The sequence below is a fragment of the Oryzias latipes genome, chromosome 6 (genome assembly GCF_002234675.1).
Source record: "Oryzias latipes chromosome 6, ASM223467v1".
In the NCBI taxonomy this organism is placed as follows: Eukaryota; Metazoa; Chordata; class Actinopteri; order Beloniformes; family Adrianichthyidae; genus Oryzias; species Oryzias latipes.
This window is the reverse complement of record NC_019864.2, coordinates 31,324,180-31,337,667: the sequence shown is the minus strand read 5'-3', so window position 1 is coordinate 31,337,667 and position 13,488 is coordinate 31,324,180. Positions and strand designations below refer to the sequence as shown.

At 36.5% G+C, this 13,488-nt stretch overlaps 1 protein-coding gene across 1 annotated transcript; it reads right to left on the bottom strand.

The window, feature by feature from the left end:
* Window positions 1-9,277: 9,277 nt before the first annotated feature.
* LOC111947522 (receptor-type tyrosine-protein phosphatase eta-like) lies at window positions 9,278-13,407 on the bottom strand. The gene is made up of 5 exons (XM_023955613.1): window positions 13,383-13,407; window positions 13,041-13,301; window positions 12,057-12,317; window positions 11,075-11,335; window positions 9,278-10,121 (listed from the first exon to the last, which is right to left on the bottom strand). Exons 1-5 carry the CDS (start codon window positions 13,405-13,407, stop codon window positions 9,835-9,837), a joined length of 1,095 nt encoding a protein of 364 aa, XP_023811381.1. The 3' UTR covers window positions 9,278-9,834.
* Between the last annotated feature and the right edge of the window lie 81 nt (window positions 13,408-13,488).

The window sequence follows — 13,488 nt, the reverse complement described above, 5'->3', positions numbered from 1 at the left end:
TGTTGCACACAAACGAGTCAAAGCAGATGAAGAAAAAACTAGCCGGAATTATTCCTACCATAGTTTAGCCTTTAAACACTAGCCGGTAGAACAACTACCTTCCCTTTATCCAAATATATCCAACTATCAATCAACCTATCCAACTGTCCGTCCATTAATCAATCCATCTATCCATCTCAGTATGCTGTATATACTATAAATAAAATCATATTCCTCCAAAACAAGTATTGAAAGCCAATTCCCATTGTTTCCTTGACCTTTCACACATTTCTTTTAGGTTTCATAGGTGTAAAGACCATTCATGTCATTTTCATGACAATGTAACCATTTTTAGCAGATAAAATTAGCATTTTGTTTTTGCAAGTTTTTTTAAAACTAGGCATGTATTTGAAGTATTTTGGCAGTTAAATTGCAATAATAGTTCATTGGGTTCAAGTAGAGGACAAATTTCGACAGTTTTCTACATAGGTTAAAGACTAATTTGGGGTATTTTGTAGCAGACATCTCTCAGGAAGGTTAAAGTGGTTTCCATGTTAACTTACTTGTATATTTGACAGTAGAAACACTCTCTCCCTCGGTTTGATCATCTGCTGCCACAGCTGTGACCTTTATGTCATAACTTTCACCAGCAGTTAGGTTAGATATAGTCGTGGTCTTATCAAACACACTTTTATTTAGAGTAGATGATCCATTTGTCCATTGTACTCTATAGAAGGAACTGTTTCCTAATGGTTCGGTCCAGTTCAGGGATATAGAGGAAGTGGTGATCTCAGTAACAGAGAGGTTTCTGACTTTATCTGGTTCTGGAAGGAAGAGGAGTCATAAAGATTAAAACTATCCTATACACTAAAATGGTCTGTTTCTCTTCAACGTCACAAAAAACAACCAAGTCAGATTCCTACTGTCATATTTCTGTCCATGACTGATAATACTGAAATTTCAAAGCTTGATTGGTTTAGACCAATTGCCAATCGTAAGCCTTTGTTGCACACAAACGAGTCAAAGTAGATGAAGAAAAAACTAGCCTGAATTATTCCTACCATAGTTTTACCTTTAAACACTAGCCGGTAGAACAACTACCTTCCCTTCATCCAAATATATCCAACTATCAATCAACCTATCCAACTGTCCGTCCATTAATCAATCCATCTATCCATCTCAATATGCTGTATATACTGTAAGCAATATCATATTCCTCCAAAACGAGTATTTTAAGCAAATGTCCATTGTTTCCTTGACCTTTCACACATTTCTTTTAGGTTTCATAGGTGTAGAGACCATTCATGTCATTTTCATGACAATGTAACCATTTTTAGCAGATAAAATTAGCATTTTGTTTTGCAAGTTTTTTTAAAACTAGTCATGTATTTGAAGTATTTTGGCAGTTAAATTGCAATAATAGTTCATTGGGTTCAAGTAGAGGACAAGTTTCGACAGTTTTCCACATAGGTTAAAGACTAATTTGGGGTATTTTGTAGCAGACATCTCTCAGGAAGGTTAAAGTGGTTTCCATGTTAACTTACTTGTATATTTGACAGTAGAAACACTCTCTCCCTCCGTTTGATCATCTGCTGCCACAGCTGTGACCTTTATGTCATACCTTTCACCAGCAGTTAGGTTAGATATAGTCGTGGTCTTATCAAACACACTTTTATTTAGAGTAGATGATCCATTTGTCCATTGTACTCTATAGAAGGAACTGTTTCCTAATGGTTCGGTCCAGTTCAGGGATATAGAGGAAGTGGTGATCTCAGTAACAGAGAGGTTTCTGACTTTATCTGGTTCTGGAAGGAAGAAGAGTCATAAAGATTAAAACTATCCTATACACTAAAATGGTCTGTTTCTCTTCAACGTCACAAAAAAAACCTCCAAGTCTGGTTCCTAATGTCATATTTCTGTCCATGACTGATAATACTGAAATTTTCAAAGCTTGATTGGTTTAGACCAATTGCCAATCGTAAGCCTTTGTTGCACACAAACGAGTCAAAGCAGATGAAGAAAAAACTAGCCGGAATTATTCCTACCATAGTTTTACCTTTAAACACTAGCCGGTAGAACAACTACCTTCCCTTTATCCAAATATATCCAACTATCAATCAACCTATCCAACTGTCCGTCCATTAATCAATCCATCTATCCATCTCAATATGCTGTATATACTGTAAGTAATATCATATTCCTACAAAACAAATATTAAGACAATTTCCATTGTTTTCTTGACCTTTCACACATTTCTTTTAGGTTTCATAGGTGTAGAGACCATTCATGTCATTTTCATGACAATGTAACCATTTTTAGCAGATAAAATTAGCATTTTGTTTTACAAGTTTTTTTAAAACTAGGCATGTATTTGAAGTATTTTGGCAGTTAAATTGCAATAATAGTTCATTGGGTTCAAGTAGAGGACAAGTTTCGACAGTTTTCCACATAGGTTAAAGACTAATTTGGGGTATTTTGTAGCAGACATCTCTCAGGAAGGTTAAAGTGGTTTCCATGTTAACTTACTTGTATATTTGACAGTAGAAACACTCTCTCCCTCGGTTTGATCATCTGCTGCCACAGCTGTGACCTTTATGTCATAACTTTCACCAGCAGTTAGGTTAGATATAGTCGTGGTCTTATCAATCACACTTTTATTTAGAGTAGATGATCCATTTGTCCATTGTACTCTATAGAAGGAACTGTTTCCTAATGGTTCGGTCCAGTTCAGGGATATAGAGGAAGTGGTGATCTCACTAACAGAGAGGTTTCTGACTTTATCTGGTTCTGGAAGGAAGAGGAGTCATAAAGATTAAAACTATCCTATACACTAAAATGGTCTGTTTCTCTTCAACGTCACAAAAAACAACCAAGTCTGGTTCCTAATGTCATATTTCTGTCCATGACTGATAATACTGAAATTTTCAAAGCTTGATTGGTTTAGACCAGAGGTGGGCACTGAGGGCCGCATTCCTGCATGTTTTCCAGCATACCCTGCTCTGGCATGTTCTAATTGGCTGGACACACCTGAACCAGGAAATCAGCCATGAGTAGGGCAAGATTATTGGCTGGACACACCTGAACCAGGTAATCAGTCATGAGTAGGGCAAGACTATCTGGAAATCATGCAGACACACCGGCCCTCGAGGCCTGGAATTGCCCACCCCTGGTTTAGACCAATTGCCAATCGTAAGCCTTTGTTGCACACAAACGAGTCAAAGCAGATGAAGAAAAAACTAGCCGGAATTATTCCTACCATAGTTTTACCTTTAAACACTAGCCGGTAGAACAACTACCATTCCCTTTATCCAAATATATCCAACTATCAATCAACCTATCCAACTGTCCGTCCATTAATCAATCCATCTATCCATCTCAATATGCTGTATATACTGTAAGCAATATCATATTCCTCCAAAACGAGTATTTTAAGCAAATGTCCATTGTTTCCTTGACCTTTCACACATTTCTTTTAGGTTTCATAGGTGTAGAGACCATTCATGTCATTTTCATGACAATGTAACCATTTTTAGCAGATAAAATTAGCATTTTGTTTTGCAAGTTTTTTTAAAACTAGGCATGTATTTGAAGTATTTTGGCAGTTAAATTGCAATAATAGTTCATTTGGGTTCAAGTATAGGACAAGTTTCGACAGTTTTCCACATAGGTTAAAGACTAATTTGGGGTATTTTGTAGCAGACATCTCTCAGGAAGGTTAAAGTGGTTTCCATGTTAACTTACTTGTATATTTGACAGTAGAAACACTCTCCCCCTCGGTTTGATCATCTGCTGCCACAGCTGTGACCTTTATGTCATAACTTTCACCAGCAGTTAGGTTAGATATAGTCGTGGTCTTATCAAACACACTTTTATTTAGAGTAGATGATCCATTTGTCCATTGTACTCTATAGAAGGAACTGTTTCCTAATGGTTCGGTCCAGTTCAGAGATATAGAGGAAGTGGTGATCTCAGTAACAGAGAGGTTTCTGACTTTATCTGGTTCTGGAAGGAAGAGGAGTCATAAAGATTAAAACTATCCTATACACTAAAATGGTCTGTTTCTCTTCAACGTCACAAAAAAAAACCAAGTCTGGTTCCTAATGTCATATTTCTGTCCATGACTGATAATACTGAAATTTCAAAGCTTGATTGGTTTAGACCAATTGCCAATCGTAAGCCTTTGTTGCACACAAACGAGTGAAAGCAGATGAAGAAAAAACTAGCCGGAATTATTCCTACCATAGTTTTACCTTTAAACACTAGCCGGTAGAACAACTACCTTCCCTTTATCCAAATATATCCAACTATCAATCAACCTATCCAACTGTCCGTCCATTAATCAATCCATCTATCCATCTCAATATGCTGTATATACTGTAAGTAATATCATATTCCTACAAAACAAATATTAAGACAATTTCCATTGTTTTCTTGACCTTTCACACATTTCTTTTAGGTTTCATAGGTGTAGAGACCATTCATGTCATTTTCATGACAATGTAACCATTTTTAGCAGATAAAATTAGCATTTTGTTTTACAAGTTTTTTTAAAACTAGGCATGTATTTGAAGTATTTTGGCAGTTAAATTGCAATAATAGTTCATTGGGTTCAAGTAGAGGACAAGTTTCGACAGTTTTCCACATAGGTTAAAGACTAATTTGGGGTATTTTGTAGCAGACATCTCTCAGGAAGGTTAAAGTGGTTTCCATGTTAACTTACTTGTATATTTGACAGTAGAAACACTCTCTCCCTCGGTTTGATCATCTGCTGCCACAGCTGTGACCGTTATGTCATAACTTTCACCAGCAGTTAGGTTAGATATAGTCGTGGTCTTATCAAACACACTTTTATTTAGAGTAGATGATCCATTTGTCCATTGTACTCTATAGAAGGAACTGTTTCCTAATGGTTCGGTCCAGTTCAGAGATATAGAGGAAGTGGTGATCTCAGTAACAGAGAGGTTTCTGACTTTATCTGGTTCTGGAAGGAAGAGGAGTCATAAAGATTAAAACTATCCTATACACTAAAATGGTCTGTTTCTCTTCAACTTCACAAAAAAAAACCAAGTCTGGTTCCTAATGTCATATTTCTGTCCATGACTGATAATACTGAAATTTCAAAGCTTGATTGGTTTAGACCAATTGCCAATCGTAAGCCTTTGTTGCACACAAACGAGTGAAAGCAGATGAAGAAAAAACTAGCCGGAATTATTCCTACCATAGTTTTACCTTTAAACACTAGCCGGTAGAACAACTACCTTCCCTTTATCCAAATATATCCAACTATCAATCAACCTATCCAACTGTCCGTCCATTAATCAATCCATCTATCCATCTCAGTATGCTGTATATAGTGTAAATAAAATCATATTCCTCCAAAACGAGTATTTTAAGCTAATGTCCATAGTTTCCTTGACCTTTCACACATTTCTTTTAGGTTTCATAGGTGTAAAGACCATTCATGTCATTTTCATGACAATGTAACCATTTTTAGCAGATAAAATGAGCATTTTTTTTTGCAAGTTTTTTTAAAACTAGGCATGTATTTGAAGTATTTTGGCAGTTAAATTGCAATAATAGTTCACTGGGTTCAAGTAGAGGACAAATTTCGACAGTTTTCTACATAGGTTAAAGACTAGTTTGGGGTATTTTGTAGCAGACATCTCTCAGGAAGGTTAAAGTGGTTTCCATGTTAACTTACTTGTATATATGACAGTAGAAACACTCTCTCCCTCGGTTTGATTGTCTGCTGCCACAGCTGTGACATTTATCCCATACCTGACACCAGCAGTTAGGTTAGATATAGTCGTGGTCTTTTCAAACACACTTGTATTAAGAGTAGATGATCCATTTTTCCATTGTACTCTATAGAAGGAACTGTTTCCTAATGGTTCGGTCCAGTTCAGAGATATAGAGGAAGTGGTGATCTCAGTAACAGAGAGGTTTCTGACTTTATCTGGTTCTGGAAGGAAGAGGAGTCATAAAGATTAAAACTATCCTATACACTAAAATGGTCTGTTTCTCTTCAACGTCACAAAAAAAAACCAAGTCTGGCCTGTTTTAGATAATACAGCATACTTATGTCATATTTCTGTCCATGACTGATAATAATGACATTTTCAAAGCTTGATTGGTTTAGACCAATTGCCAATCGTAAGCCTTTGTTGCACACAAACGAGTCAAAGCAGATGAAGAAAAAACTAGCCGGAATTATTCCTACCATAGTTTAGCCTTTAAACACTAGCCGGTAGAACAACTACCTTCCCTTTATCCAAATATATCCAACTATCAATCAACCTATCCAACTGTCCGTCCATTAATCAATCCATCTATCCATCTCAGTATGCTGTATATACTATAAATAAAATCATATTCCTCCAAAACAAGTATTGAAAGCCAATTCCCATTGTTTCCTTGACCTTTCACACATTTCTTTTAGGTTTCATAGGTGTAAAGACCATTCATGTCATTTTCATGACAATGTAACCATTTTTAGCAGATAAAATTAGCATTTTGTTTTTGCAAGTTTTTTTAAAACTAGGCATGTATTTGAAGTATTTTGGCAGTTAAATTGCAATAATAGTTCATTGGGTTCAAGTAGAGGACAAATTTCGACAGTTTTCTACATAGGTTAAAGACTAATTTGGGGTATTTTGTAGCAGACATCTCTCAGGAAGGTTAAAGTGGTTTCCATGTTAACTTACTTGTATATTTGACAGTAGAAACACTCTCTCCCTCGGTTTGATCATCTGCTGCCACAGCTGTGACCTTTATGTCATAACTTTCACCAGCAGTTAGGTTAGATATAGTCGTGGTCTTATCAAACACACTTTTATTTAGAGTAGATGATCCATTTGTCCATTGTACTCTATAGAAGGAACTGTTTCCTAATGGTTCGGTCCAGTTCAGGGATATAGAGGAAGTGGTGATCTCAGTAACAGAGAGGTTTCTGACTTTATCTGGTTCTGGAAGGAAGAGGAGTCATAAAGATTAAAACTATCCTATACACTAAAATGGTCTGTTTCTCTTCAACGTCACAAAAAACAACCAAGTCAGATTCCTACTGTCATATTTCTGTCCATGACTGATAATACTGAAATTTCAAAGCTTGATTGGTTTAGACCAATTGCCAATCGTAAGCCTTTGTTGCACACAAACGAGTCAAAGTAGATGAAGAAAAAACTAGCCTGAATTATTCCTACCATAGTTTTACCTTTAAACACTAGCCGGTAGAACAACTACCTTCCCTTCATCCAAATATATCCAACTATCAATCAACCTATCCAACTGTCCGTCCATTAATCAATCCATCTATCCATCTCAATATGCTGTATATACTGTAAGCAATATCATATTCCTCCAAAACGAGTATTTTAAGCAAATGTCCATTGTTTCCTTGACCTTTCACACATTTCTTTTAGGTTTCATAGGTGTAGAGACCATTCATGTCATTTTCATGACAATGTAACCATTTTTAGCAGATAAAATTAGCATTTTGTTTTGCAAGTTTTTTTAAAACTAGTCATGTATTTGAAGTATTTTGGCAGTTAAATTGCAATAATAGTTCATTGGGTTCAAGTAGAGGACAAGTTTCGACAGTTTTCCACATAGGTTAAAGACTAATTTGGGGTATTTTGTAGCAGACATCTCTCAGGAAGGTTAAAGTGGTTTCCATGTTAACTTACTTGTATATTTGACAGTAGAAACACTCTCTCCCTCCGTTTGATCATCTGCTGCCACAGCTGTGACCTTTATGTCATACCTTTCACCAGCAGTTAGGTTAGATATAGTCGTGGTCTTATCAAACACACTTTTATTTAGAGTAGATGATCCATTTGTCCATTGTACTCTATAGAAGGAACTGTTTCCTAATGGTTCGGTCCAGTTCAGAGATATAGAGGAAGTGGTGATCTCAGTAACAGAGAGGTTTCTGACTTTATCTGGTTCTGGAAGGAAGAGGAGTCATAAAGATTAAAACTATCCTATACACTAAAATGGTCTGTTTCTCTTCAACGTCACAAAAAAAAAAACAAGTCTGGTTCCTAATGTCATATTTCTGTCCATGACTGATAATACTGAAATTTCAAAGCTTGATTGGTTTAGACCAATTGCCAATCGTAAGCCTTTGTTGCACACAAACGAGTCAAAGCAGATGAAGAAAAAACTAGCCGGAATTATTCCTACCATAGTTTAGCCTTTAAACACTAGCCGGTAGAACAACTACCTTCCCTTTATCCAAATATATCCAACTATCAATCAACCTATCCAACTGTCCGTCCATTAATCAATCCATCTATCCATCTCAGTATGCTGTATATACTATAAATAAAATCATATTCCTCCAAAACAAGTATTGAAAGCCAATTCCCATTGTTTCCTTGACCTTTCACACATTTCTTTTAGGTTTCATAGGTGTAAAGACCATTCATGTCATTTTCATGACAATGTAACCATTTTTAGCAGATAAAATTAGCATTTTGTTTTTGCAAGTTTTTTTAAAACTAGGCATGTATTTGAAGTATTTTGGCAGTTAAATTGCAATAATAGTTCATTGGGTTCAAGTAGAGGACAAGTTTCGACAGTTTTCTACATAGGTTAAAGACTAATTTGGGGTATTTTGTAGCAGACATCTCTCAGGAAGGTTAAAGTGGTTTCCATGTTAACTTACTTGTATATTTGACAGTAGAAACACTCTCTCCCTCGGTTTGATCATCTGCTGCCACAGCTGTGACCTTTATGTCATAACTTTCACCAGCAGTTAGGTTAAATATAGTCGTGGTCTTATCAAACACACTTTTATTTAGAGTAGATGATCCATTTGTCCATTGTACTCTATAGAAGGAACTGTTTCCTAATGGTTCGGTCCAGTTCAGGGATATAGAGGAAGTGGTGATCTCAGTAACAGAGAGGTTTCTGACTTTATCTGGTTCTGGAAGGAAGAGGAGTCATAAAGATTAAAACTATCCTATACACTAAAATGGTCTGTTTCTCTTCAACGTCACAAAAAACAACCAAGTCAGATTCCTAATGTCATATTTCTGTCCATGACTGATAATACTGAAATTTTCAAAGCTTGATTGGTTTAGACCAGAGGTGGGCACTGAGGGCCGCATTCCTGCATGTTTTCCAGCATACCCTGCTCTGGCATGTTCTAATTGGCTGGACACACCTGAACCAGGTAATCAGCCATGAGTAGGGCAAGATTATTGGCTGGACACACCTGAACCAGGTAATCAGTCATGAGTAGGGCAAGACTATCTGGAAATCGTGCAGACACACCGGCCCTCGAGGCCTGGAATTGCCCACCCCTGGTTTAGACCAATTGCCAATCATAAGCCATTGTTTTACACAAACGAGTCAAAGCAGATGAAGAAAAAACTAGCTGGAATTATTCCTACCATAGTTTTACCTTTAAACACTAGCCGGTAGAACAACTACCTTCCCTTTATCCAAATATATCCAACTATCAATCAACCTATCCAACTGTCCGTCCATTAATCAATCCATCTATCCATCTCAATATGCTGTGTATACTGTAAATAAAATCATATTCCTCCAAAACAAGTATGAAAAGCCAATTCCCATAGTTTCCTTGACCTTTCACACATTTCTTTTAGGTTTCATAGGTGTAAAGACCATTCATGTCATTTTCATGACAATGTAACCATTTTTAGCAGATAAAATTAGCATTTTGTTTTGCAAGTTTTTTTAAAACTAGGCATGTATTTGAAGTATTTTGGCAGTTAAATTGCAATAATAGCTCATTGGGTTCAAGTAGAGGACAAATTTCGACAGTTTTCTACATAGGTTAAAGACTAATTTGGGGTATTTTGTAGCAGACATCTCTCAGGAAGGTTAAAGTGGTTTCCATGTTAACTTACTTGTATATTTGACAGTAGAAACACTCTCTCCCTCGGTTTGATTATCTGCTGCCACAGCTGTGACCGTTATGTCATAACTTTCACCAGCAGTTAGGTTAGATATAGTCGTGGTCTTATCAAACACACTTTTATTTAGAGTAGATGATCCATTTTTCCATTGTACTCTATAGAAGGAACTGTTTCCTAATGGTTCGGTCCAGTTCAGAGATATAGAGGAAGTGGTGATCTCAGTAACAGAGAGGTTTCTGACTTTATCTGGTTCTGGAAGGAAGAGGAGTCATAAAGATTAAAACTATCCTATACACTAAAATGGTCTGTTTCTCTTCAACGTCACAAAAAACAACCAGGTCTGGTTCCTAATGTCATATTTCTGTCCATGACTGATAATACTGAAATTTTCAAAGCTTGATTGGTTTAGACCAGAGGTGGGCACTGAGGGCCGCATTCCTGCATGTTTTCCAGCATACCCTGCTCTGGCATGTTCTAATTGGCTGGACACACCTGAACCAGGTAATCAGCCATGAGTAGGGCAAGATTATTGGCTGGAAACACCTGAACCAGGTAATCAGTCATGAGTAGGGCAAGACTATCTGGAAATCATGCAGACACACCGGCCCTCGAGGCCTGGAATTGCCCACCCCTGGTTTTGACCAATTGCCAATCGTAAGCCTTTGTTGCACACAAACGAGTCAAAGCAGATGAAGAAAAAACTAGCCGGAATTATTCCTACCATAGTTTTACCTTTAAACACTAGCCGGTAGAACAACTACCATTCCCTTTATCCAAATATATCCAACTATCAATCAACCTATCCAACTGTCCGTCCATTAATCAATCCATCTATCCATCTCAATATGCTGTATATACTGTAAGCAATATCATATTCCTCCAAAACGAGTATTTTAAGCAAATGTCCATTGTTTCTTTGACCTTTCACACATTTCTTTTAGGTTTCATAGGTGTAGAGACCATTCATGTCATTTTCATGACAATGTAACCATTTTTAGCAGATAAAATTAGCATTTTGTTTTGCAAGTTTTTTTAAAACTAGTCATGTATTTGAAGTATTTTGGCAGTTAAATTGCAATAATAGTTCATTGGGTTCAAGTAGAAGACAAGTTTCGACAGTTTTCCACATAGGTTAAAGACTAATTTGGGGTATTTTGTAGCAGACATCTCTCAGGAAGGTTAAAGTGGTTTCCATGTTAACTTACTTGTATATTTGACAGTAGAAACATTCTCTCCCTCGGTTTGATCATCTGCTGCCACAGCTGTGACCTTTATGTCATAACTTTCACCAGCAGTTAGGTTAGATATAGTCGTGGTCTTATCAAACACACTTTTATTTAGAGTAGATGATCCATTTGTCCATTGTACTCTATAGAAGGAACTGTTTCCTAATGGTTCGGTCCAGTTCAGAGATATAGAGGAAGTGGTGATCTCAGTAACAGAGAGGTTTCTGACTTTATCTGGTTCTGGAAGGAAGAGGAGTCATAAAGATTAAAACTATCCTATACACTAAAATGGTCTGTTCTCTTCAACGTCACAAAAAAACCTCCAAGTCTGGTTCCTAATGTCATATTTCTGTCCATGACTGATAATACTGAAATTTTCAAAGCTTGATTGGTTTTGACCAATTGCCAATCGTAAGCCTTTGTTGCACACAAACGAGTCAAAGCAGATGAAGAAAAAACTAGCCGGAATTATTCCTACCATAGTTTTACCTTTAAACACTAGCCCGTAGAACAACTACCTTCCCTTTATCCAAATATATCCAACTATCAATCAACCTATCCAACTGTCCGTCCATTAATCAATCCATCTATCCATCTCAATATGCTGTATATACTGTAAGCAATATCATATTCCTCCAAAACGAGTATTTTAAGCAAATGTCCATTGTTTCTTTGACCTTTCATACATTTCTTTTAGGTTTCATAGGTGTAGAGACCATTCATGTCATTTTCATGACAATGTAACCATTTTTAGCAGATAAAATTAGCATTTTGTTTTGCAAGTTTTTTTAAAACTAGTCATGTATTTGAAGTATTTTGGCAGTTAAATTGCAATAATAGTTCATTGGGTTCAAGTAGAGGACAAATTTCGACAGTTTTCCACATAGGTTAAAGACTAATTTGGGGTATTTTGTAGCAGACATCTCTCAGGAAGGTTAAAGTGGTTTTCATGTTAACTTACTTGTATATTTGACAGTAGAAACACTCTCTCCCTCGGTTTGATCATCTGCTGCCACAGCTGTGACCGTTATGTCATAACTTTCACCAGCAGTTAGGTTAGATATAGTCGTGGTCTTATCAAACACACTTTTATTTAGAGTAGATGATCCATTTGTCCATTGTACTCTATAAAAGGAACTGTTTCCTAATGGTTCGGTCCAGTTCAGAGATATAGAGGAAGTGGTGATCTCAGTAACAGAGAGGTTTCTGACTTTATCTGGTTCTGGAAAGAAGAGGAGTCATAAAGATTAAAACTATCCTACACACTAAAATGGTCTGTTTCTCTTCAACGTCACAAAAAAACCTCCAAGTCTGGTTCCTAATGTCATATTTCTGTCCATGACTGATAATACTGAAATTTTCAAAGCTTGATTGGTTTAGACCAATTGCCAATCGTAAGCCTTTGTTGCACACAAACGAGTGAAAGCAGATGAAGAAAAAACTAGCCGGAATTATTCCTACCATAGTTTTACCTTTAAACACTAGCCGGTAGAACAACTACCTTCCCTTTATCCAAATATATCCAACTATCAATCAACCTATCCAACTGTCCGTCCATTAATCAATCCATCTATCCATCTCAATATGCTGTATATACTGTAAGCAATATCATATTCCTCCAAAACGAGTATTTTAAGCAAATGTCCATTGTTTCCTTGACCTTTCACACATTTCTTTTAGGTTTCATAGGTGTAAAGACCATTCATGTCATTTTCATTACAATGTAACCATTTTTAGCAGATAAAATTAGCATTTTGTTTTGCAAGTTTTTTTAAAACTAGGCATGTATTTGAAGTATTTTGGCAGTTAAATTGCAATAATAGTTCAATTGGGTTCAAGTAGAGGACAAGTTTCGACAGTTTTCCACATAGGTTAAAGACTAATTTGGGGTATTTTGTAGCAGACATCTCTCAGGAAGGTTAAAGTGGTTTCCATGTTAACTTACTTGTATATTTGACAGTAGAAACACTCTCTCCCTCGGTTTGATCATCTGCTGCCACAGCTGTGACCTTTATGTCATAACTTTCACCAGCAGTTAGGTTAGATATAGTCGTGGTCTTATCAATCACACTTTTATTTAGAGTAGATGATCCATTTGTCCATTGTACTCTATAGAAGGAACTGTTTCCTAATGGTTCGGTCCAGTTCAGGGATATAGAGGAAGTGGTGATCTCACTAACAGAGAGGTTTCTGACTTTATCTGGTTCTGGGAGGAAGAGGAGTCATAAAGATTAAAACTATCCTATACACTAAAATGGTCTGTTTCTCTTCAACGTCACAAAAAAACCTCCAAGTCTGGTTCCTAATGTCATATTTCTGTCCATGACTGATAATACTGAAATTTTCAAAGCTTGATTGGTTTAGACCAATTGCCAATCGTAAGCCTTTGTTGC

Coding starts and splice junctions, on each gene's coding strand:
- LOC111947522 (XM_023955613.1), bottom strand. CDS start 13,407: ATGACATTAGGAACCAGACTTGGAG. Junction 13,302..13,382: donor ATTAGGAACCAGACTTGGAG/GTTTTTTTGTGA, acceptor TCTTCCTCCCAG/AACCAGATAAAGTCAGAAAC. Junction 10,122..11,074: donor TTCTACTGTCAAATATACAA/GTAAGTTAACAT, acceptor TCTTCCTTCCAG/AACCAGATAAAGTCAGAAAC.